Below are 27,004 nucleotides of genomic sequence, written 5' to 3' on the forward strand. Positions count from 1 at the left end.
ATTAGATGGTCTTTAAAGCTGTGAAACTGAATAAAATAACCTAGGGTGTGGGTGTAGAGAGAGGAGAGACAGAGACTGAAAACTGAGCATGGAAGCATTCCAATATTTAGAGGTCAGGGAGATGAGTAAGAACCAGCCCTGGAGTCTGAAAAAGAGGCTGGGGAGGAGGGAAGTTGAGGGTGAGCCAAGGGAAGAAGGTGCTTCAAAGAGGACAGAATAAACCATTATCAGGTGTTGTTGAGAGATCAAATAAAACCCAAAAGTTGCTTTAGCAGCCTTGAAGTCTTTGAGAACTTTGTTATGCAGTGGTGGGGCAGCCTGATTAGATTGCTTTCCACCAAAGAATGGCAAGAGAGGAGACAAATGTCCAGTAATATAGAAAACTCTTTGAGGTTTTACTCTAAAGAAAACTGGGCCATCACTAGAGGGGAACATGGGATTAAGTCAAGCTTTATATTTTTTTCCCCATGATGGCGGATGTTGGTGTCCTTATGGGAATGATCCCAGTAGGGAGGGAAAATGCAGTGCTTCCAGAGAATGGGAGAATCATACAGTGGTGTCGGTCCCCTTGTAGGTGAAAGGGGGCACACAAATGGAAGGATATTGGCTTTAGATCGGACGAACTGTGAATGCTCCCTAATAACAGGCTACTTTGCTCCAGATGCGGGCAGATCAGTAAATTTGGTGATGGAGCATATTTAAATTCTCTTGATTGCTTATATTTTCTCATGAAACCAAAAAGTGGCCATGTTGGACGTTTAAAGAGAGAGAAGCTCAGAGACAGTGGCCAAAGAGCAAGAGAAAATCTTAGACAAGGTAACTGAGATAGGATCTTGGGGCAGCCTGGGAGCCCACATCTACAAATGACTTAACTACAGCAAATCAGTAGTTAAGCATAGCCTCAACCCAAGGCTATTACATGCAGCATCTTTTTACCACTTTGTGTGGTGTCTGCTCACAGATTACTCAGTCTTGTTGGAAAAATGGAATATACAAGACAGGATAAGAGAATATGTGATCAAGTGTTAAATTCTATAGTATGAAATGATACAAGGAGTTTATTCATTCAGTGATACATATAGAGTATTTAATATGTGCAAGGCCCTATTACAAGTACTCGGGCTATTGCAAGGAGCAAGACAGTGAAAAAAATCTTAAAGTTATGTGCTTCAGAGAAGTTTTAGGTTATTTTTTAAATTTTTTATTTATTTTCAAAAAGCAAGAGCGTGAGTAGGGGAGGGACAGAGAGAGAGGATGAGAGAATCCCAAGTAGGCTCCGTGCTGTCAGCACAGAGCCCAATGCCGGGCTCTGTCTCACGAGCTGTGAGATCATGACCTGAGCCCAAACCAAGAGCTGGACACTTAACCGAACCACCCAGGCACCCCCCACTTCAGAGAAGTTTTAGAAGGCTTTCTAGGTGATTCTTCCAAGGCACCATCATTTGCTTAAAAAGCACAATATACTACACACAAATTAGGGAATTGTTTTTCTGCTGCTGGCTGTGTGTGATATTGCTTCTTTGCTTCCACTCACCATGACTTGTTGGGGTCCCTATCCATATATTGAGATGCTGTGGTTTTGCAAGTTCCACCCTGACTATCAGTACTATGAGTTTGAATCTGTATTCCAGCATAGGGAATAATTGCTCGAAAATGTCTTAGTCTCCATCTAACTTCTTAATCTAAAAAATTGGAATGCCACATCTCATTTCAGAATGATAAGACCCTGTTCCCATAGTGAAGTGTTGCGCTAACACACATTCTAAGATCATCCTCCATTTTTTAAACTGTGGTGAAGTATGAAAGAGAAATAAGGGCCATGTTCAGCCTGCAGGTGCAACAGTCCCCATCCATAACCTAGTGATTTCTGAGCACCTGTGAGAAGCTTTGAACGAACTAATGACCTTTTCCCCCTCTTTTTCCTTCTTCCTCCTCAGGCCTGGAAGAAGCGATGGTTTATCCTGCGGAGTGGCCGGATGAGTGGTGACCCAGATGTTCTGGAATACTACAAGAACGATCACTCTAAGAAGCCCTTGAGGATCATCAACCTGAACTTCTGTGAGCAGGTGGATGCAGGCCTGACCTTCAACAAGAAGGAGCTGCAGGATAGTTTTGTGTTTGACATCAAGACCAGTGAACGCACCTTTTATCTGGTGGCCGAGACGGAGGAGGACATGAATAAGTGGGTCCAGAGCATCTGCCAGATCTGTGGCTTCAATCAGGCTGAGGAGAGCACAGGTAGGAGAGCAAACAGGAACCTTTCTCCCAAGCGGCAAGGTGCTTCCTGGAGCAGGCTTAGCAGTTGGGACTAAGATGAAGGCCTTCAGATCCCTTGAGCAAGGACAGCCCACTGCAGCTAAAAGCGTTCATCTTTGGCAGAGGAGTAATAGGCAAAGAGTAAGACTGTGAAGGGTCTGATCAAATACTAGAGGAACCCCTGGCCCTAATTACATTCAAATGGGAAACAGATATGTTGAGGTTATGAGGAAGCTAAAGGTACTTTGTGGTATTTCTTCAGGTACCTCAACACCACTCCATTTCTCAGCCCTGCACCTTTCTCCCCTTCCCTCAGCTTTCTAGCCCTCTGTGCTCTCTTACCCACCACTTATCCCAGAGGGCAGTCCTCACCTTGATTCCTTCTCTGGTCCACCTCTCCGTGTTCTAGCCCATCTATTTCAGACCATCCTGCACAGCTACACGTGCCACTTTTTTTCCTTTGGGTTTGGGGTAATTACTGTTGATATATAATCCAGTGTTCTTTTATATTCACTTGGGAGGGGATAGGTGAGAGAGGGAAATGCCGATTTATATTTGGGTCTTGTTGACTTTCACAGAATAGTAGCCCAACTTTTGTAACTGAGTTTTAAGTTGCAGAAATGCCCTTTGACAGTTGTTTGGGCTCATCCCCAAACTTGGGGATGATTGAGAAATAGGTTTTTATGTTTGGGTTTTTTTTTTTTCCTGAGGCAGGTGGAGAGCTTAAATCAGTAGTTCTTAAACCTGGTTGCACAACAGAATTAAAGGGGAGCATTTTTAAAATGTTGATGCCAAGGACCCATGCCAGATCAGCTCACTAGGAATCTCAGGGGTGTGACCTAGGCATAAGTGTCTGTTCACAGCTTCATTCTGAGTAGCAAGCATCCGAGGCTCAGCAACCATTTTCTGTAAATATTTGAAGGCCAATTTTTTTTGCAACCCTCTAAAAACATACAAACTGGAGCTCCTGGGTGGCTCAGTCTTTTAAACATCTGACTCTTGATTTTGGCTTGGATCATGATCTCACAGTTCATGGGTTCAGCAGTGTAAAGCCTCCTTGGGATTCTTTCTCTCCTCTCTCTGCCCCTTCCCCACTCATGTGCACGCGTGTGCGTGCTCTCTCTCAAAATAAATAAATAAATTTAAAAAAATTAAAAAACACGGAAACCATTCTTAGCTCATCAGCAACATCAACATCATCTGAGAACCTGTTAGAAATGCAGATTCTTAGGATCACCCCAGCCAGACTTACTGAATCAGAAACTCTTGGAGTAGGGCCCAGCAATCTGTGTTTTTACAGATTGGTGATTCTGGTCCACGATTCTGATGCACAATTAAGTCTGAAAACAGCTAGTTTAGACTCTTGCTACTTAGAGTGGGGTTGGGGAACCCAAAGCATCAGCTTCTCATGGGAACTTCCAACTCTGAGTTGCAGAATCAGAATATATATGTATTTTTTAAACTTATTTTGAAATAATCTTAGACTTTCAGTAGAGTTGCAAAAATTGTACAGTAAGTTCCCATGTACCTTTCCCTCAGCTTTCCCTATCTTACTCAACCATGGTACAGCTATCAAAACTGGGCAGTTAACATTGGTACAAAGCTTTCAAGTACAGTATATTTGGATTTCACCTCTTTTTCACCCTTGCCTTGATTCCTTCAGGATTCAGTCCAGCATACCACATTAGATTTAGTGATTATGTCTCCATATCTCCTCCAATCTGTGACAGTTCCTAAGTCTTTCTTTTTTTTTCTTTCTTTTTTTTTTTTTTTTTTTGACTTTGATACTTTCAAAAAGTATTGGTTAGATATTTTGTAGAGTGTCCCTCAGTTTGGGTTTATCTGATGTTTTCTCATGATTAGATGGAGGCTATCAGTTTGGGGGAGAGTACACAGAGGTGTGCCTTTCTCACATTGTATCAGAGGACACGTGGTAGCAGTATGTCTTATTACCTACTGGTCATGTGAACCTTGATCTCTTGGTTAAGGTGGTATCTGCCAAGTTTCTCCACTGTAAAGTCACTGTCTTTGCTTTTGCAATTAATAAATATTTTGGAGGAAATACTTTAATGATCAATTATCCTATTTCTCCTTAAACTTTCGCCCTAATTCTAACACTCACCAATGGATGCTCACAGTCATCATGTGTGCAACAGTGATTACCGTAGTATTCTAATGGTGGTGTTCTGGTTGCCCCAAAATCTGAATTTTATTAAGATCTCCAGGTGATTTGTATGCACATTAAATTTTGTATACAATTAAATTTTGAGAAGCCCTGGTCTGAATTACTCATTCCCAAGCCTCTTGGGTCATCTGAATCACCTGAAAGCTCTTTACCTTTTAAATTACAGGTGGTGATTCAGTAGATCTGATTTTAGGCTAAGGAATCAATAGTTTCTAGGGGCGCCTGGGTGGCTCAGTCGGTTAGGCATCTGACTTCGGCTCAGGTCATGATCTCGAGGTCCGTGAGTTCGAGCTCCGCGTCGGGCTCTGTGCTGACCGCTCAGAGCCTGGAGCCTGTTTCAGATTCTGTGTCTCCCTCTCTCTCTGACCCTCCCCCGTTCATGCTCTGTCTCTCTCTGTCTCAAAAATAAATAAACGTTAAAAAAAAAATAGTTTCTAAAGCCCTTTCTACAGAATGGGAGAAAATATTTCTGGGTCATATACCTGATAAAGGTCTAGTATCTAGAATATAAAAGGAGCTCTTACAAGTCAATAACAGCAACAAAAAGATGACCCCATTTGAAAACGGGCAAAGGAACTGTGTAGACATTTCTCCAGAGAAAATACATAGAATAGATGGTCAATAAGCACATGAAAAGATGCTGAACATGATTACGCATTAGAAAATGGAAATCAAAACCACAATGAGATACCACTTCATACCCACTAGAATGGCTGTGATCAAAAAGATGGACAATGACAAGTGTTGGCAGGGGTGTGGAGAAACATCCATTACTCATCCATCCCTCAGCATTGCTAGCTGGAGTGTAAAATGGTACAGCTACTGCAGAAAACAGTGTGGAAATTTTTCAAAAAGTTAAACCTACAACCCAGTAATTCTCTTCCTAAGCATATACTCAAGAGAAATAAAAACAAATGTTCACACAAAAACTTGCACACAAACGTTCATAGCAGCACTATTCATGATGACCAAAAAGTGAACACAACCTGAATTATCCATCAGGTTAGTCCATTATCCAACAAGTAAACAGTATGTGGTGTGGTGTGTGTGTATTATTTAGCCATAAAATGGAATGATCTAACATTCCACGTTGTACATTCTACACATGCATGAATCATGAAAACATTGTGCTAAATGGAAGAAAACACAACGCATCACATAGTTTTTTATTCCATTTATTTGAAATGTCAGAATTAGCAAATCCATAGAGACAGGAGATAGATTGGTGGTTGACAGTGGGAGAATGAGGAGTGCCTGCTAACGAGTATGGGATTTCGTTTAGGGGGATAAAATGTTCTGGGATTTGATAGTGATGATGGTTGTAAAATTTTGTGAATATACTAAAAACTACTGAATTTTGCATTTTGAAATTGGGGAAATTTATGATACATGAATTATATCTCAGTTTATTTTTTAAAGTTCCTAAGTTGATTCTGACAGCCAGCCAGGTTTGGGAACCCCCGTCCAGACTTAGGGCCAGCATCATGAGCATGAGACCTATGCAGTCTCACAGGGCTCCACCCTTAGCCTTGCACTTGGGTAATGCTGTACTCTCCCCATTTTGAAGTCCTTCATTTTTTTTTTATAATTGTTTAAGGTGTACAGTGTGATGATATGATACATGTGTATGTTGCAAAATGATTACCACAGTAAGGTTAGTTAACACATCTATTATCTCACATAGTTAGGATTTGTGTGTGTATATGGTGGGAACTTTTAACACCTGTTCTCTCAACAATGTTCAAATATATATTACAGTATTATTAACTATAGTCACTATGTTGTACATTATATCCCCAAGACTAATTCGTTTTATAACTAGAAGTTTGTACCCTTGATCTTCATCCATTTCCCCTGCCTCTGCCCCTGGTAACCACCAATCTACTCTCTGTTTCTGTGAGTTTGTTTTTTTTTTCAGCTTCCACGTATTAACTGAGGTTATACAGTATTTGTTCTTCTCTGACTTATTTCACTTAGCATAATGCCCTCAAGGTTCATCTATATTGTCATAAATGGCAGGATTTACTTATTTTTTATGACTGAATAATATTACATATGTATTTATAAAATTTCCTTTATCCATTCATCCATTAGTGGACACAGATTGTTTCCATGTCTTGGCTATTATCAGTAGTGCTGCAGTGAATATGGGGGTGTAGATACCTCTTCAAGGTGATTTCAGTTCCTTCAGATATATACGCATAATTGGAATTGCTGGATCATATGGTAGTTCTATTTTTAATTTTTTGAAAAACCTCCATACTGTTTTGCATAGTGGCTGTACCAATTTATGTTCCCACCAGTAGTCACAAGGGTTCCCTTTTCTCTACATGCTTGCTCACAGTAATCTCTTAGTTTTTGATAATAGCCCATTAGCAGGCTCTCTCATTGTGGTTTTGGTTTTATTTGCATTTCCCTGATAATTAATGACCTGTGCCTTTTCAGGTAACTGTTGCCCATATGAATATCTTCCTTGGAAGAGTGTCTCTTCAGATCCTATGACCACTTTTTAATTGGGTTATCTGTTTTTATTTTTGTTTTTGCTATTGAGTTGTAGGAATTCCTTATGTACTTTAGATATTAACCCCGTATCAGATATTTGAAAATACATATCTTCTTCCATTTCTTTGATTGCCTTTTCATCTTGTTACTTTTGCTGTGCCAAAGCTTTTTAGTTTGTTTTTTTTTTTTATTTTTTTAATGTTTATTTAATTTTGAGAGAGACAGCATGAGTGGGGGAGGGGCAGAGAGAGAGGTGACACAGAATCCAAAGCAGGCTCCAGGCTCTGAGCTGTCAGCACAGAGCTGAACGCAGGTCTCAGATTCACAAACTGTGAGATCATGACCTGAGCCTAAATCTGGTGCTTAACTGACTGAGCCACGAAAGCTTTTTAGTTTAATGTAGTTCCATTTGTTTAATTTTGCTTTTCTTGTTTGTATTTTTCGTATCATATCCAAAAAACTCCTTGCCAATACCACCATCAAGGAATCTTTTTTTCTGTTTTCTCTTGGGAGTTTTATGGTTTCAGATCTTACATTTATCTATCTATTTATCTAAGCATGCACACGTGAGTGGGGGAGGGGCAGAGAGAGAAGGAGAGAGTATCCCAATCAGACTTTGCACTGTCAGTGCAGAGCCAGATGCAGAGCTCTATCCCAAGAACCATGAGATGATGACCTGAGCTGAAATCAAGAGTGGGATGCTCAACCAACTGAGCCACCTAGATGCCCCTAGGTCTTACATTTAAATCTTTAATCCATTTTGAGTTAGTTTTTGTGAGTAATATAATATAAGGGTCCAGTATCATTTGTTGCATGTCAGTATCCAGTTTTCCTAGCACCATTTTTTTTGAAGACACTATGTTTTCCCCACTGAGTATGCTTGGCTCCCTTGTCAAATATTAGTTGACCATACATGTGAGGCTTTCTATTATGTTCCATTGATCTGTGTGTCTGTTTTTATGTCATACCATACTGTTTTGATTACTATAGCTTTGTCATATAGGCTGAAATCAGGACGTGTGATACCTGCAACTTTATTCTTCTTTCTCAGGATTGCTTTCGCTATTTGGAATCTTTTGTGGTTCCATATGAATTTTAAAATTGTTTTTCTGTTATTGTAAAAAAAAAAAAAATGACATTGGGAGGGGTGCCCACTTGTCTCCACTGAGTGTCCGACTTCAGCTCAGGTCATGATCTCTTGGCTTGTGAGTTCGAGCCCCGCGTCAGGCTATATGCTGACAGCTCAGAACCTGGAGCCTGCTTCGGATTCTGTGTCCCTCTCTTGCTATGCCCCTCCCCCACTCATGTTCCGTCTCTCTCTCTCTCTCTCTCTGAAGAATAAATAAACATTAAAAAAAATTTTTTTAATGACATTGGAGCTTTGATAGGGATTTCACTGAATCTGTAAATGGCTTTGGGTAGTGTGAACCTTTTAACAATGTTAATTCTTCCAATCCATAAACATGAGATATCTTTCCATTTATTTGTGTTGAAGTTCTTAACTTTTGAACAAGGAGCCTCATTTTCACTTTGTACCAGACTCTACAAATTATGTAGTCAGTTGTGCCTGGACTAGATGTCCTGTCTTAGCAATTCTGTGATTCTATTCTTCCTTCCAGATTATGAGTCTGCATTTACTCTTAGGATCTTTGGTATAATCTTTGTTTCCTGAATGGAATTTCCCCAAATTTCTGTCATTTATAGGCTTCACGAATTTTTTGTCTTTCCCTTTATTTTATTCCTGATGAAAGAATAAAAAGCTTATTGGGGAAAAAAGGGAGAGAGAGAATAAAAAAGGAATCAAAAGAACAGAAGGGAGGAGCATCTGGGTGGCTCAGTCGGTTAAGCATCCAACTTCAGCTCAGGTTGGATCTCACAGTCTGTGAGTTTGAGTCCCACGTCAGGCTCTCCACCGACAGCTCAGAGTCTGGAGTCTCCCACTCTCTCTCTGCCCCTCCCCCATTCACACTCTGTCTCTCTCTCTCAAAAATAAAATAAAAACATAAAAAATTAAAAAAAAAAAAAGGCAGGAGGGAAAAACCATAGACTTAGCTCCCCAACCCCAATCTCCAGGCTTTCATAAATGTTAGAGATAGGTCCAAAGAATACCTCAGCTTAAAAAAAAATAATAATAGGTATGATTGGGGAAGAAAGTAATCAGAAAGCAATTGCTTTTTTTTAATTAAGTTTTTAAATTTTAATTCCAGTATAGTTAACATACAATATTATATTACAACATAGTGATTCAACAATTCTATACATTACTCAGTGCTCATCATAATAAATGTACTCTTTAATCCCCATCACCTGTTTCACCCACTGCTCCCCCACCTCCCCTTTGGTAACCCTCTGCTCTCTCTAGTTAAGAGTCTGTTTCTTGATTTCTCTCTTTTTTCCTATGCTCATTTGTTTTGTCTCTTAAATTCCACATATGAGTGAAATCATATGGTATTTGTCTTTCTCTCACTGACTTTTTTCACTTAGCATAATATACTCTAGATACATCCATGTTGGTGCAAATGGCAAGATTTCATTCATACACATAGACACACACATGCATACACACATACACACACCCCACATCTTTATCCATTCAGCTATTGAGGGACATTTGGGCTACTTCTGTAGTTTGGCTGTTGTAAATAATAGTGGTGCATGTATCCCTTTGTATTAGTGTTTTTGTATTTGGGGGGTAAATGCCCAATAGTGTGATTACTGGATTGCGGGATAGTTTTATTTCCAACTTTCTGACGAACGTCCATACTGTTTTCCACAGTGGCTGCACCAGTTTGCGTTTCCACCAATAGTGCACGAGGGTTCCTTTTTCTCCACATCCACGCCTATGTCTGTTGTTTCTTGTGTTTTTTAATTTTTTCTTCTTGTATTTTTTATTTTAGCCATTCCAGCAGGTGTGATGTGATATCTCATTGTGGTTTTGATTTGCATTTTCCTGATGATGTGTGATGTTGAGCATCTTTTTATGTGTCTGTTGCCATCTGGATTTCTTTGGAGAAATATCTGTTCATGTCTTCTGCCCATTTTTTAAAAAGTATTTATTTATTTTGAGAAAGAGCACATGCATGTAAGCTGGGGAAGGGCTGAGAGAATCCCTGCGTTGTTAGAGCAGAGCCTAACACAGGACTTGATCTCATGAACTGTGAGATCATGACCTGCACTGAAATCAAGAGTCAGATGCTTAGCAAACTGAAGCACCCAGGCGCCCCTCTTCTGCCCATTTTTTAATTGGATTATTTGTTTTTTGGGTGTTGAGTTGTATCAGCTCTTTATTTATTTTGGGTACTAACCCTTTATCAGATATGTTATTTGCAAATGTCTTCTCCCATTCCATAGGTTGCCTTTTAGTTTTGTTGATCGTTTCCTTCACAACAATCAATTTTTATTTTGATGAAGTCCTAATAGTTTATTTTTGCTTTTGTTTCCCTTGCCTCAGGACACCCATCTAGGAAAAAAAGCTGCTACAACCAGTGTCAGAGAAATCACTGCCTCTGCTCTCTTCAGGGATTTTTTATGGTTTCAAGTGTCACATTTAGGTCTTAATCCATTTTGAGTTTATTTATGTGTATGGTGTAAGAAAGTGTCCAGTTTCACTCTTTTGCATGTGGCTGTCCAGTTTCCCTACACCATTTGTTGAAGAGACTATTTTTCCCACTGCATATTCTTTCCCCCTTTGTCGAAGATTAATTGACCATGTAATTGTGGGTTTATTTCCTGGGTTTTCTCTTCTGTTCCATTAATCTATGTGAGCAAATTCCTTTTAATTGAATTATTTCCTTGTGGAATTAGAGGTGTTCCTACCAAGACAAACATATCCTTGAGATATAACAAAAACTACTCTTGGTGCAAATATATTTTTTTAATCACAAATTTAAAAAGGAATTATTATCTGGATCCTTTTATTGTATAGGATTTAAGTACAGTTCAAATGCAAATATGTAGAACCACATATTTATCTAGGCTTGTTTTCTTTGGTAGGAAAATTCATCCATTCATGCGCTTATTTTGTGATGGTCCTTGTCACAACCACTGAGGTTACAAAGATGACCAGTAGAGTTCCAGTGCTCAGATATCTTAGTCTAGTGAAGGGGGCAGACCTCTAACCAGGCAGTCACGGGGGAGTACTGTAATAGAGGCATCACCAAGCATGGAGACACCAGCCTGAACCACCAGCTCAGTGAGGGAAGGGAGGAGGGATAAGTAACAAATAATCAAGTCAGTATTTTTCCACTACCCTTGTCTTTTAAAAGATATATTCCCTTAAACCTTCAACTTCTTTTCTTAAGGGGGTTATTTTATTAGATGCCAGGTAGTTTCATTACCAGAGCAAGGATATTGTCTGTAACAGAAGTTTTGGATTCTTTGTGAGATCTTTCTGAGGGAGACAACAGGCTTTTCTTCCATCATAGGAGAATTTACTGTGTTAAAAGATCCGGCCACATAATGGCTTACGTTTTAATTTAGAGACTTTCTTAAAAATGGATTATGTCTATAAAACCCTCAGATAAGGAATTAAAGCCTAATCACCCAAATAAGTGGGGTTTTTTAACGGAGAGTCAGGAATAGAGGAGAAGCAGGAAGGAAATTAACATTTGATTACCTACTTTTATTTATTTCATTTAATCACTTTTATCAACTGTGTTTCCATTCTTTTCTTTTTTTAATTTTTAATGTTTTCATTTTTAAATATAATTTATTGTCAAATTGGCTTACCTACAACACCCAGTGCTCATCCCAGCAAGTGTCCTCCTCCCTGCCCATCCCCCACTTTCCCCTCTCCCCCATCCACCATCTACCCTTAGTTTGTTCTCAGTCCTTAAGAGTCTCTTATGGTTTGCCTCCCTCCCTCTGTAACTCCCCCCCCCCTCCCCCATGGTCTTCTGTTAAGTTTCTCAAGATCCACATATGAGTGAAAACATATGATATTGTCCTTCTCTGACTGACTTATTTCCATTCTTTTCAAATAAGGAGAATGAGTGCTTCTTCTTCCCTGCCTAGCACTCCAGGACCCCAGCTCTTCTCTGTCCTCCTACCTGCCTCGGCTGGGTTCACATGGGCTCTCTGTCATCTGTCCCTGAGGCTTCCTTCATACAACACTGCTCTCGTTTTGCTGGGGCTTACTGAGAATAATCCAGTCTCTTGGGTGTCAGTGTCAGCAGCCTTCTTATATGGAAAACACCCAGTACTGACGCCTAACCCTCAGTGGCCACAAAAGAAAATAATTGGAGCTATATATTGAGCATGTACTCTATGTGAAGTAGGAGCTCTGCATAAAGTTTCACTAAAAATTCACATGAATCCTTTGAGGGAGGAATAGTTTTGACCCAAAATCACACAGCTAGAAAATGACAGCCAAGATTCTAGTCTAACCCAGGTATGACTTTGCATTATAATATGCTGCCTCTTGGGGTGCCTGGTGGCTCAGTTGGTTGAACCCCTGACTCTGGCCCAGGCCATGATTTCATGGTCCGTGAGTTCGAGCCCTGCATCAGGCTCTGTGCTGACAGGTCAGAACCCAGAGCCTGCTTCTCATTCTGTGTCTCCCTCTCTCTTTCTGCCCCTCTGCCACTCATGCTCTGTCTCTCTCTCTCAAAAACTAAATAAACAGGGGCGCCTGGGTGGCTTGGTCAGTTAAGCGTCCGACTTCAGCTCAGGTCAGGATCTCACGGTCCATGAGTTCGAGCCCCGCGTCGGGCTCTGTGCTGACAGCTAGGAGCCTGGAGCCTGCTTCAGATTCTGTGTCTCCCTCTCTCTGTGCCCCTCCCCCACTCATGCTCTGTCTCTCTCGTCTCAAAAATAAATAAACGTTAAAAAAAAATTTAAAAAAAAAAACTAAACATAAAAAAATTTTTTTTTAAGTAATATGCTCTTTGTCTCTTACCTCCTGGAATATAAACATCTGCCAGAACCAAGCCCAGATATTGTTGCCTCTTTGGACCTTATGCGTTGGGCTGGAAGCACTCTCTGACCCCTTCCACAAGGGGTCCTACAGCTGGCTCAGGTTTCCCTCCTCACCAACCCATATTGCTCAAATCCTTCCACTGGACTGTCCCAAGAATTTAGTAAACTCTAGGGTTTTAATCCAGTTATCACACACTATTGCTGAACCTGTAGGCTGGGGGTAAGGGTACCTGAGTTTGAATCACAACTCTGGGGTTATATGAACAGGTCATGTGATTGGAATCCCAGTGTCCTTTTGTTGAATAGAGATAAAATTATCTTCTCCCCCAGTGACTCTGCTTCTCTCTGGATTCACCAAGACAGACCTCAGACCTCTGACAGCCACTTCGGTTTCATAGTCCCCAGAGGAGTATTGGCCTTGTGTTCTGTGCAGAGCTATCCCCTGGGGCTGTGCAAGGCTGTATCCCTGCTCACTGCTTGATCCTGGAAACATTCCATTCCATGGGAAGCCTCCTTCAAGCAGATATACCCTTTTTCCTTCTTTATGTAAGAGTTGTGATGGGACCCATTTAAAAAAAAAAAAACAAAACACTTCTGTTTTTCACTTTCGTCTGGAAGAGGTTCTATGGCAGATGGAGTCTTAAAAAAAAAAAAAAAAGCCTTATTGCCACCCCCAGCTTCTTCTTTCTACTGCCACCCTCCAACTCCTCACATACCCTAGCCAAAAATGCCTAGGATAAAAGCTGTCTAGGATCAAGAACAGACCAGGAGTGAAACTGAGTCTAAATATGGACATAAGGATGGAGGAAACTCTGTCCAAAAGGAAACCAGGGATGATGCTCCAGAAGGAAAAGCAATTCCAAGAATATCAAGAAGGTTTCATATCACATGTGTAGAGTCTGGGGGGGCGGCGGGGGGTGTGCGCGCACAGATGTACGCACAAGCACAAAAATAAGAACCCCATCTTCCTCTGGGAATCAAAATAGCCTTCAGTCCCCAGAGTAAGGGAGCAGGAAGCTTCTGTGAGCTCTGTTTATGAGCAGGCGAGTCTGAGTCCTCACATTTGTGGCCCAGTTGTGGGCAGCTGTCCCTGACCAGATGCACCCCACACAAAAAGAACCAGCCATCAGCACAGAGCTTTGATGAATTATTCATGGGCTCAGGAGGCATCCACTGTTAGGAAGCCCTCACCCCTATCCTTTGAATCCTCCAAGGCGAGGACTCCTTCCCTTTGTCCCCTCCCTCCTTTATGTATTCAGTAACTATTCTGAGGCCTGCACAGCCATTTTTACATGGACTCTGAAAGGCACACTAGCTGTACTTGAGTCCCAGCTCTGTGATTTATTTGCTCTATGATACTGCATAAGTAACTTTATCTCTTTGAGGTTTCATCATCTATAAAGTGGAAGTGATGCTCCCTCTCAGTTGTTGGGAGGAAGGTAGGACAATAGTTGCACAGTGTGAACAATACCTGCTTGGTTCACTGTTTTCCCTGTAGTGGTTGTGGTGATGATGATTTTTATATGTTTAGGTCAAGATGAACAGGATTTAAGTATCTGGTGTCCTTAGAGAACTTGACAGACTACAAAACACTTATACAGTCTCCTTTCAGTGTAAAGAAACAAACAAAATAAGATAGGGCTGCTAGCATTCTTCCTCTTGCACGGGTAAGGATGCTAAGGTTTAAATGGTGCAGAAAGCAGTGTTGCTGAGGCTAGAGTCCAAGGCTTTAACTCCGTCCAAGGACTGTGTGCTCTACCTCCTCATTAGTCCTAGCTCTGCTTCGCAGACCTGTTTGCTACAGCTTCTCGTAAGTCACAAAATAGCCAGCAGGGGGTAAAAGCAGGAAGTTTCTACGTTACTGAGAACTGACCATTTAGAAAGTAAAGTGCTGTCTGTACATGAATATTAAACTTTGAGGGCTAAATTAGCAAGGTAGCATAATCTATCTTATTTAATTTTATTTTAATTCAGGTATAGATAACATATAGTATTATATTAGTTTCAGGTATATAATATAGTGATTCAACACTTCCATACAACACCCAGCGCTAATCACAAGTGCACTCCTTTATCCCCATCCCCCCCATCTACCTCCCCTCTGGTAACCATCAGTTCTCTATAGTTAAGAGTCAGCTTCTTGGTTTATTTCTTTCTTTTCCTTTGTTCATTTTTTGTGTTTTTTTTTAAATTCCACATAGGCATGGAATCATACAGTATTTGTCTTTCTCTGACTTTTTCTGCTTAACATAATACATTGTAGCTCCATCCATGTTGTTGCAAATGGCAATATTTCATTCTTTTTTATGGCTGAGTAATATTCCATTGTGTATATATACCACATCTTTATCCATCAGTTGATGGACACTTGGGCTGCTTCCATAATTTGGCTGTTGTAAATAATGGTGCAATAAACATAAGGGTGTATGTATCTTTTAAAATTAGTGTTTTTGTTGGGCGCCTGGGTAGCTCAGTTGGTTAAGCCCAACTTCAGCTCAGGTCATGATTTCACGGCCTGTGGGTTCAAGCCCCACATGGGGCTCTGTGCTGACAGCTCAGAGCCTGGAGCCTCTCCAGATTCTGTCTCTGTGTCTCTCTCTCTCTCTGCACCCCCCTACTCATACTCTGTCTGTCTGTCTGTCTCTCTCTCTCTCTCTCAAAAAATAAACATTAAAAAAATTGTTTTATTTATTTTTTTAACATTTTTATTTATCTTTGAGAGACAGAGACAGAGTGCAAGCAGGGGAGGGGCAGAAAGAGAAGGAGACACATAATCGGAAGCAGGCTCCAGTCTCTGAGCTGTCAGCACAGAGGCCAATGTGAGGCTTGAACCCACCAACTGTGAGATCGTGACCTGAGCCGAAGGTGGACGCTTAACCAACTGAGCCACCCAGGCGCCCCCCAAAATTTTTTAAATAAAATTAGTGTTTTTGTACTCTTTGGATAAATACCCAGTAGTGTGGTTACTGGATCATATGGTAGTTCTATTTTTAACTTTTGAGGAACCTCCATATTGTTCTCCGCAGTGGCTGCATGGTTCGCATTCCCACCAACCATGCGTGAGAGTTCCTTTTTCTCTACACCCTCACCAATACATGTTATTTAGCACAATCCATCTTAGACTAGCTAAAAAACCACTAGAACTAGAACTCAGGGAGTGTCCTTAGTAATTCTTGAAGATTTTGAAATAAGGCCTGGGCCTCCTCCATATGCTATGTATCACTTTAGCTCTTTCCCTTCTTCTGACCCCCCCTCACAGGAGCTTCATGGCAGTCATATGCCCAGCTCTGTGGAATAAGGACTTCCCAGAGTTCCAACTAACTGTTCTTTACCTCTACCACAGCTTTGAGTTAGGCTGCCCCACCTTTAAGTATTTTGTAAATACTGAAACTTCTAGTGATCCATGAGTTTCCCTAGTAACTCGACAGCAGAATTGCTTTAAGTCCTGAGTCCCCACTGGATGCTTTTGGGAAATCTTCAACCTTCAGTGGGAGACTATTATCAAAGGCAGGAAGGGGCTATCTTCAAACAGCTCCTTCCTTTCTAGAAAGAAGGACTGGTGCCTTAAAGGTCAGGACCCCTTATTCCAGCTGAACATTGGACAGCAGGGAGGGCTGTGGTGGAGCCAGGCAGTCCACCCAGATGCCCTCTGATGACCTTGGTCCTTTCCCCCAGATGCAGTGAGTGGGAGAGCCATGAATGGAGGAGGGCAGGGAGGAAAGAGGCCTTTCTCAGAGACCTCACCCTTTCTCTCTTCTTATCCTTGGGAGGACCATCTCCTCCCTTGTTCCCTCTCCTACCTTTTGCTCTTGGTGGTTTTGTTTTTGTTTTGTTTTGTTTTGTTTTTTGGCCGAGCTCAGATCCCCCAGCTCCTCTGGGGGATCCTTATTGGAAGCTTAGAGCAAATGTGGGAGGTAAAATGTAGCTTCTCCTGAGGCTGACAAGTTCCTTGAGGAGCAAAGAACAGAGTAGAGACTGACCCGGGCCCCAGCCCAGAGGCGGAGGCTGCTGTCTGAATCACCCACCCTTTTTTTCCACTGAGACAATGAGGAAAATAAACATCCAGACTAGTTTCCAGCCAGATCTGAAATCCTCATGCCTTTTTTAAAAAGAAAAATGTTATTCTAAATAACTCTGAAATATCAGGCCTTCATCCTCCATCTTTTTTTGTTTGTTTTCTTTTGTCTACAGCTGGGTCTGCTCACACTGAGAGTAGGTTTTGAGTTGGGACGTGAACTCCATAAAATCCCCACAGGCACCCCTGTGCTCTTCTGGAGCAGGCTCTAGCCCAGGCCTCCAGGGAGGCCCAGCCCCCCTGGAAGAGGAGAAGGCGTCGGGGAGAAACCCAACCCTCTTCTTTTCATTCTGAGCCTGGATCCCTCTTCCTGCTTTCCCTTTTGTACCAGACATGCCCCCTCACCAGCCCCCAGGCAGCCAGCATGGATTAGGTCTAGTGTTTACCTGCCAGAACCCATAGACTGCTAGAGAGGAGAGCACCTCGTCCCAACTCTTCAATCCCAGAAGCCTCTGACAGCTCTCAGACATCTCTTGAGATGTCCCCCCATTTTTGTTCTTTGAGTTGCTTCTGATTATCTTTAGAGAAGGAGGGTAATTAAGTATTGTTGAATTGGTCCCAGACCAGATTCCAAAGCCCAATCTGAGTCTATTTTTCTTCTAGAGATAGAATTATGACTTTGATTTTAGGGGTAAGTCACCTTGGGCCTCAGAAGATCTTGATTATTTAAACATCCACTCACATACAGCTCTTTGTAGGATTCTGAGCTCAATAAAATCAGTAGGCATGGTCATCTGTCTCTAGGATATGAATTGGGAGTCAAAGTCCTGGTTTTAAGTTTCAGCTTTGTTACTGATTCAGTGTGTTGATCTTAGTTTCTTCAACTATAAACTAAAATTGGAGACCAAAATGGTAATTTTCAAGCTTTTTTCTTTGCATTGCTTGTTAACTGTATCTTGCATGGAACATAACATATAAAACAGGTGAAAGGAAGCCACCTTGAATATTGCAGGGGACAGAGAGTCAAGTGCTGCCAGCTTGAGGTGGACCCAGAAGGCTTGCCCTCTCTCACTCCCATGGTGACCCGGGAAGGCTGGGACACAGTGTAAAAATATTGGTCTGCTGCAAACATGCTATAAAGTACAACGATAAACAAAAATAAATAATTTAAAAAAATAAAAACTCAAGATGGATGATGTACTAACTAGACTGAAGAGACAGGGTGTGCCACTGACCTAAATTTCATTTTACATAGCTATCATTTGTTTATTGTTTGCTTTTATTCACCATCTCCTCGCCCCTTTTGTGGATGAAGTCAGTGAACAAAATTCTTCATGGCTGGTGAATCATATTAGCCAAAACACTCAGCCAAGACAGAGAAGGGAATAGATTTCATAGAATGAGAAAATTCTAGAATATGAGGTCTTGAAAATGCCCTTAGAGAGGGTTTAGTTCCAAACTCCTCAAATAACACAGTATCCAAAGGTCAAAGGAGGGGAGCTAATTTGCTCAAAATCCTACAGCTAACTGGCAAGGCTAGAATTGGCACCTGGGTTTCTTGGCTTCCAGCTAGTGTTCCAGACTATGGTGATGGTGATAGCATCTAACATTGACATAAGGCTATATAATTTATAAAGTGTACCTACCTACACTTTATACACATGTGTACATACATACATATATATATACACACACACATACACACTGATCTAGAAGGCCACTTTAATACAAAGAGCGTAGTCTTGGCATCATATAAATACATGAACCCACAACATTGATGACGTCAGTCTTAACACAGGTAAGTTAATTTACTTTTCTGAGCCTCAATTTCTGTATCACTAAAATAGAAACAAGACATTCTTCACAAGATCATTATGAAGATTAGATAAGAGCCCACTTAAATTACACAGCACAGGGTTTGGTACATGATAAGCGCACACTGAATATCTCTTAAACGTGTGGCACATAAATCGTCGTTGCCTTCCCAGTGATCTTCACAGCGGTCCTTTGAGTATATGCACCATGCTCCTCTTCTGTCCCCCATACTGAAACATCCTAAGTAACACTGTCTCTATTTTCCCCAAACTCCAGAACATTTTTACTGAGCGTGATTAGTGTGTTTATCAGATAAACCTTGCTGACTTCCTTGATTTGAGATACATTACACTTAATTTATTGAGGTGCTCAAAAACAAAGGTGTCTCTTTAAATGTACTAATACTCCTAATAAAAGCTAATATTTACATAGAGCTTACTATGTGCAAGGGACCATTCTGAGCATTTCACAGATCTTAACTCATATAATCTTATGAGATAGATACCTATTATTATTCCCATTTTACAGATGAGGAAACTGGGGCACACAGAGGTTCAGTAACTTTCCCTAATTCACACAACTGGTAAGCAAAGGAGCTGGGATTCAGACCCAGACAGTCTGGTTCCAACGTCCATGCTCTTAACTATTAAGCCCATATCCTGAAATTCCAGATGCAGTCCTTGCCTCAAGTCATCAAAGTCCCCGTACAGAGTCTTCAGCACATGCACAAAGTCCTGGGAAAGACTTCCCGCTGCCTTTGCGCTCTCTTGACTTTCTGTGGCTTTGCCAAGGTAGGCGCTCTCCTTATATTCCTTTAAGAGGACATCATACAGAGTTCTTGCTGCTTTTAATTTAAACCTAAGCCAGATTTTCCTCACCTAAACCATAGCTTCCATTTCCTCTGAATCTGGGACAAATGTTCTTACACCCACTAGAGTCCCCATAATTACAATCATGGCTGAGAGGCCAGCTGTGGGACTTGACCATTAGTGAATACATTTTCCCTTCAAAAAATCCATCAGAGCAATGGCCCCCTGGACAAAGGCACCAAGGACATATTTCTCAGATGATTGGTGATCTGAGTGTAAAAGGCTTTGGACTGAAGGACCAGAGGACTGGGTTCTAATTCTGGGTTTGTGGTTTACCTGCAGTATGAACCTGGCCCAACCACTTGTTCATCAAGCACTGTTTTAGACTCTGAGGCTAGGAGTTCAGGTTCTCTGAGAAGCAGATGCAAGATGAGTTAAGACCTGCAAGAGATTTATTGGGTGAGACACCTGTGAGGGATAATAGGAAGGAGTGGGAGAAGGGAGCAAAGCCTTTCAGTGGGGTACAGGACTGACTCCTGTGACAGAAGGCAAGGAGAAGGATTAGACTGCAGTACAGTTCTAGGACAGTTTCCTCTGGATCAGTGAGCGTTCTTAAGAGAAGGTCTCTGATTAAAGGAGTCTCGTGTCTCACAGGAACAGGCCTGTAGCAATACTCCTGCCATTTCCTTTGACACTGGAGGAGAATGGCTATGAGGAGTTGAGGGATGCAGAAGGCCAGCAGCTGGGGCCATCAGTCAGTTCTGCCCACATCAGGAGACAGAGAGGCAGAATTTTATGGCCAGCCCACTGAAGCATCAATGGTGAATAGAACATGTGAGGTTCAGACTCTTAAGGGAGCTCACAGTCAAGTGGGAAGAGACAGATGAAAAAATGTTTAAGTGGTAGCAATAAGTGCTTTGATGAGGAGAAGAAGACAGAGTAACGTGATTAGGAGTAGCTTGAGGTCAGATGATCAGGAAAGGCCTTTCTGAGCCTGGGTTTCTTTATTGGTCCTATTAAAATAGTTGGGTTTTTTTTTTTTTTTTTGCCCATTCCAGTGGATATTTGTGTAGCACTTATAATTTATAAGTATATGCTCCTCATCTACCCTCACATACTGCTGGATAATAGAATGATCCTTCAGCTTGGTGTGTAAAAGACTTGGGCTTGAGTCCTGGTTTGGGCATTTCCTGAGAGCTCTAGATCACTGAGTAAGTCATTTTATTCCTCTGAGTCGTAGTCTCATCTTATGTTAAATGAATCTGGAAAGATCACTGCCCTGCCAACTTTGTAGGACTGTTATAAATGTCAAAGTTGTCGAGAGCAACCTACAATTGGAAAATAAAATTATAATAAAAATTTCTTTTACAACAGCTTCAAAAAATAAAGCACTTAATTAATTTAACAAAAATCATATAAGATCTCTGTACAGCAAATGACAAAACATTGCCAGGAGAAATGAAGAAGACCCAGTAAAGGGAGAGAGAAACCATGTTGTAAAGTAGAACATTCACTAATGTTACTGTGTTGTTTCTCCCTGGATTGATCTATAGATTGAGCCCAATCTCTGTCATAATCCCAACATGCTTTTTTTGTATTAATTATACCAAAGCAAATGAGAAGGTACTGTATACACATAGGAAAGTATTACTGTTTTATCAAAGAGTATGTCAATAATAATTCTGACCCTTTCCAGTCATAATATGGTCCTTTTTTTGAGAACTTCAGGGAACCATGTTAGATTATTAGGTGGAAGCTCTTTTCACTGTCCTCAGAAGTAGAAAAGTCTACTCAAACTTAGAATGTTTATTGTTCTTCTAATGAGATGTATTACTAGAAAAAAACACTAAACCTGAAAAATAAGGGACTTACATTCTTTCTCAGGACTACCAATCAGTCACTGGTAAGAAAATACTTGGTCTCTCTGGACCTTAGATTTCTTATCAGTAAAATAAAATATTAAACTAAGTGATCTGTTGGTCAGTTCCAGACCTGTGCATCTGTGATATTTAAGAAGAATAAACCATTATGGATCAGAAAGGACAATCTGGTGACTTCTCTCCAAGCCTGGTTCAATATAAGTTTATCATGTTATTTTTGTGAACCCTTTAATTCCATATGCTAACCAGCGACTAGCATGTTGTTTGTGCCCAAGATGTACTAAAATGAAAAAGAACAGGATTTCTTATAATTATACTAATGCACTTTCCAAACTGGCTTTTCTTGTGATTCCTCCTTTTGATTTTTTTCAAAGCATAAGTTTGGGATTCATTGGTCTTGGTTTCAGCCTCTGTCTCCTTAATGATGAACTTAAATTAGATGCTAATATTTTGAAAGAGGACATGGTTACACAAACCTGAATGACAGTTTCTAGTCCAGAGGTTGCCAAACTTCCTCTGTAAAAGGTCAGATTGTAAATATTGTAGGTTTTACCACCATTATGTTCTCTCACAAGTACTCAACTTCACTGTTGTAGCACATAAGCAGCCATAAACAGTATGTAAATGAATAGCTGTGTTCCAATAAAACTTTATTTATAAAAACAGCTGGTAGGCCCAGTTTGACTTATGGTCCATAGTTTGCCACCCCTATTCTCATGTAATAACATACCTTGACAGGCCTACCAAGACACATTTACATATGGTCTTAGGTGTTGGCCTTTCTAACAGTGTTAAAAAGATAGCAAGCACTTCTGGGGTGCCTCGGTAGGTTAGTTAAGTGTCTGACTTGATTTTGGCTCAGGTCATGAACTTGCGGGGTTCTTGAGATTGAATCCCACATCAGGCTGTGCGCTGATAGTGCAGAGCCTGCTTGGGATTCTCTCTCTCCCTCTCTATTTACCCCTCCCCCATGCATACTCTCTCTCAAAATAAATAAATAAACTTAAAAAAAAAAAAGCGCTTCCTTTTGGATCCAGCAGAAAAAAACCTAGAGTTGTTGAGGCGTCAAGATACAAGACTGGAAGATGAGTAGGAAAGCTACATATATGAAGCCAGGAGAGACTGTTGTGACACCAGGACCGGAGGCAGCAACTAAGAAAAGCTGCCGGTTAGAAGTTGGGTCCTTCCAGGCTCTTTGCCTCTGGGGTCCTCTACGTACCTCACAAAGGCCAGTTGAGTTCATTTGTACTTCCCGGCACCAGTCCTGGCTCTGATCAAACCCTGAAGGTCTGTGAACACCAAGCTTAAGCCCTTCTCCCATGTCAGGCCACCTTCCACGATGGAGTGCTGAGGAAGGACCTCCCTCTGTGATGTACTGATGTGCAGGGACCGTGGCATCTCTTTACTCCCTGAGACAACCCTACAGGTTGCTATTTTACAAACTGTACAAACTAGGACTCTTAAGTTTTTTTTTAATCTTTATTCATCTTTGAGAGAGAGCAAGCGAGTGAGCAGGGAAGGGGCAGAGAGAGAGAAGGGAGACACAGAATCTGAAGCAGGCTCCAGGCTCTGAACTGTCAGCGCAGAGCCCAATGCAGGGCTCGAACTCACAGACTGTGAGATCATAACCTGAGCCAAAGTCAGATACTTAACTGACTAACCCACCCAGGTGCCCCCAAACTAGGATTCTTAGATTCACACACCATCCTTAGGTCCCACAGCTAGTAAGCTAAGATTCAGATTTCAAAATCCATGTTCATTTTCCATACCACACTACATCTCCCAAATCCACAGTTGTACTTCAGGTAATGCTCGGTCCCCTGAGTCCCTCAGCCTCCCCACCCAGAGCAGAGCAGTGTAGGGTATTGTTCTGGTGATTTTTGCCACTGCTGATGATTCTTGATAAGCACCTTCCATTTTAGGATCTGACACTTGTGTTTCACACTGGTTGCCAGTTGTCTCTTAAGTGAAAGTCAGTGTAAAAGAAGGCAGGGGAAGCTCACCTCTTAGGAAGTTGGTTAGCTTAACTTACAATGATATTTTTGTGGGAAGGTCACAAGGGTCAAATGCATCATTGCCATGTGAGCTTGTGGTGCCCACTAGATAGACTGATTCCTATGGGAATACCATTAGGTTCCCAAAGTTCCTTGGGGGGAGGGCAGAAGTGCTGCCTTGAAGAGAAATAGGGTCTTTCTAAATGCAGTATAAACCTGTAGGGCAGGGACAAGATCTGTTCTTTCTGATGGGCCTGCAGCTCCTGCTGTAGTACCCACAGTCAGTGCTCATGACCCTAAGTAAATGGCAGGAGTGCTTCATTCCCAGTATGAATTAACTCTCCTAGCGGGATGCCCAGCCAACCCAGCCCCACTCCAAGGAGAAGGAGTAAGGTCTGTCACAAATGAGGTCCGGCATATGTAGGTGCATACCTAGGTGTGGCAGGTTAGGGGAAAACAAAACTTGTAACCTGATCTCCTCTGAAATGAACAGGACAGTGCATGGCTAAATATAGATTGGCTGCCCTAAAACAGATATACACACAAGCCAGAAAACCTCGCAAAGTGATAATTCTTCCCACCCTACAAGAATAGTTTACATTTGGATCCTGGAGCTATTCATTCATTTTTTCTGACCCAAGGAAGAATAACCCACCGCCGTGGTGTGTTTATTGAACACCTTGTTCTCAATCAGACATTTACTAGGCACAGAGCATAGTGCTAAACACTGTCAGAGAAACAGAGATGGGCCAGATCCCGGCTTCTACCAGCTCAGTACCGACTTTTGTGTGACAAACTTGTGAACTCCAACACAAGTAGAATAAGCAGCAGAATGAGGTACTATAAAAGGTTTAGAGGAAGGCATGATTAATTCTAACTGGAGACCTTAAGGAGAGCCTGGAATTTGCTCTGGCCTGTAGTTTCCCCTCTCTAAAGTGAGGATCCCAAGGGCAGAGATGGTTATGTAAGGATATGTGGCATGCCTCTCGGCTACAGTCACTCTCTTTCCCTCCCCTGCACCCTTCACAAAATCAATTTCTGCTAAAGCGTACTGAGAGATCCTATATGTCAAGGTCAGGATGTTCTGACTTGGCTCTCAGAGCCCTTTGGGGCAGGCGGAGGAGTGGGGGAAGTGTTCTTTCTCAGATCCTTCCCCAGAGAAGGGGACGCATCAGGCAGCCTAGTCCTACAGGGTAGTCTCACAGGGTCTTGTGTTACTGCCTGTCTGTGCCTCCCCTTTTTTCTTTCTCTGTTTTGTAGTTTTTATAAACTACTAGAAGATGTATTTTTGAGCTTGGGGAATTATTTATACTAGTCTTTAGTAGTTTGGTGCAGCGAATGTTTACTTACCATGCAAATGTGAGTAACATAATAAACTCATGACAAAATAACAGTCCTGCCAGTCAGTGTCCCGGTGATGAGATCCCCTGACTTGATTGCCTCTCCCCTCCCCTGCACGTTATGGGGAGTACATCTTCATTCACACTGATACATTGTTCTTTCCGTGTGGTAGAAGGACCCCTGAAGGAGGAGATCTGAATTCTTATTCCAGGCTTCAGGTCTGCCCTACCATGTGGCTTTGGACAAGGAGCCTCACCTTTCTGGGCCACAGTTTCTCCAATCGGAAATGAGAGATGTGGGTGAGTGGGAAGGACAGTGGTGATAAATGAGCAGTTAGACTCCAGGGCCCTTTCTAGTTGCCATATTATGTGAGTTATCATATAGAGTGAAGCTATTTTGTGTTTGGCCTTAAATTTATGAACAATTCCTCTAATTATGATGTGTGCCAGATGATTCTGAGGATTATTCACCTTAAATAATTTCTTGTGATTGTGAGTTAAAATGAACTGTTGATCCAGTCTTGCCCTCAGCACCTGTCAGCATGCTTTTGTTTTTAGAATTCTCCACCCTCTGGTCCCTGGTCTTTGGTTAGCTTTCTCCAGGGGGCCACTCACCCTGTAGAATCCTATACTATTCTCTTTTCAAAATGTGTTCATTGACTGCCTTCTCTTTGGCATTTGACAACATGAAAAATGAGGTGCAGAGAGATTAAAAGTTTTGCTTAGGTCCCTGTTGTAAAATGGTTTCTGATCCATGTTTCTGAACCCACATCAGGGCCTTTTCTGTAACACATTGTTCCTTTTGGACCCTAGATAGATGATAGAAAAAGCCAGTGAGAACAAGGGTGGCTTTCAGTTTGTAATTTTGATGATGCAAAAAAAAAAAAGATTTTTGGAAGAATTTGTGTTCTCATTTGGGTCTCTGAGTTTGCTTTGCCCCTGATTTTTCAGTTGACCTTAATTCTTCTACCTGTGTCCTGGAATTAAGAACCAGAAATTATTGGGGTGCCTGGGTGTATCATTCGGTTAAGCATCCAATTCTTGATTTGGGCTCAGGTCATGATCTCACAGTCATGGGATTGAGCCCCATGTTGGGCTTTGTGCTGACTATGTGGAGCCTGCTTGGGATTCTCTCTCCCTCTCTCTGCCCCTCCCTCCAATGCATGCTCTCTCTTTCTCTCAAAATAAATAAACATTTAAAAAAACAAAAATAAATAAAATAAAAAGAACCAGAGATTATTAAAAGCGAAACCAGTTGATCTTATTCTATCTCTGTGTAAATATGTCTCATTAGGTCTTACATGGAACAGCTCTCTTACGTTTCCCAAAGATGGCTTTTATGTATATCCCTGACCTAATCCAAGTTCTTCCTTTTTTGAATAGAGAAAATGAGTCCCAGGAAGGTGAAATGGCATGCCCAAGATCACTCAGCCGGTTAGAGCAGAGCTTGGCCTAGGCTGTCATTCTGTTAGTTGACTCTGCCTTTCATAAAGCTAATACCGTTCCTCACTCAGGGATCTCGTGGGAGCTCTTTTCTCTACATGAACGAAAAGAATTGGCTTTGAAGAAAGTGAGATTTGTTTCAGATAGGTTCTGATGCTTTCTAGCTGTGTGACCCCAGAGCTCATTATTAACTTCTCTGAGCTTCAGTTTCTTCATCCAAAAAGAAGGGAAAAAAACAGAAATAATAATTTCTACCTCGCAGAGTAGACTAGACACACATAGTAGGTGCTTAGTAAATGGCAGCGGTGATTATTATAGTCAGTATTGTCCTTTTTGGTCTCCTTCCACATATAACATCATACAAGTTATAGTTGGAACTAAAACAGACAACAGTTACCTTCCACGCGTTCTCTGTTGCTTGCTTGGAAAGCTCCTCCATACCTCTTGGCCCATTTCAAGGTGGCAGCATTTCCACACGTATTACGGAATCAGAGCAGGCACTTTGCTAAATGCTTCATATGTATGATCTCAAACTACATGGCAGCCCTGGAAAACTATGTATTTTACCTGTTGAACAGGTGAGGAACAAAGAGGTTTGGGTAACTGTCCAAGGCCACAGAGCAAGGACTTAGCAGATCCAGGCTTTGAATCCAGCCTGGGTCCCAGCATGTGCTTTGGTCTACCACTTCATGGGTTCTGATACCCACTGAGTCTTGGGGCAGGGATTTGGGGAGAGAGAAGGATAAAGATGAAAAGGGCATTGAGATAAGGGAACCAGTCATTATTTGGCCAGTCATCTTTTCCAGAAACTCCCGCCAACTGCCCCTTTCCTGCTCCTGTTATCACTAG

General features: G+C 41.6%; 1 protein-coding gene across 2 annotated transcripts in view; it reads left to right on the forward strand.

Moving 5' to 3' along the window:
• The window catches only part of GAB2 (GRB2 associated binding protein 2), a 189,262-nt gene that overhangs the window by 127,275 nt on the left and 34,983 nt on the right, over positions 1–27,004 (forward strand). The window contains exon 2 of one of the 2 annotated variants that reach the window (XM_042907283.1): positions 1,938–2,238. In XM_042907283.1, the coding sequence (XP_042763217.1) occupies positions 1,938–2,238 (301 nt within the window). Of the gene's footprint in view, positions 1–1,937; positions 2,239–22,354; positions 22,805–27,004 lie in introns of those variants that run through there. The other variant, XM_042907284.1, reaches the window with a different exon arrangement.

Source organism: Panthera leo, chromosome D1 (genome assembly GCF_018350215.1).
Source record: "Panthera leo isolate Ple1 chromosome D1, P.leo_Ple1_pat1.1, whole genome shotgun sequence".
Taxonomy (NCBI): domain Eukaryota; kingdom Metazoa; phylum Chordata; class Mammalia; order Carnivora; family Felidae; genus Panthera; species Panthera leo.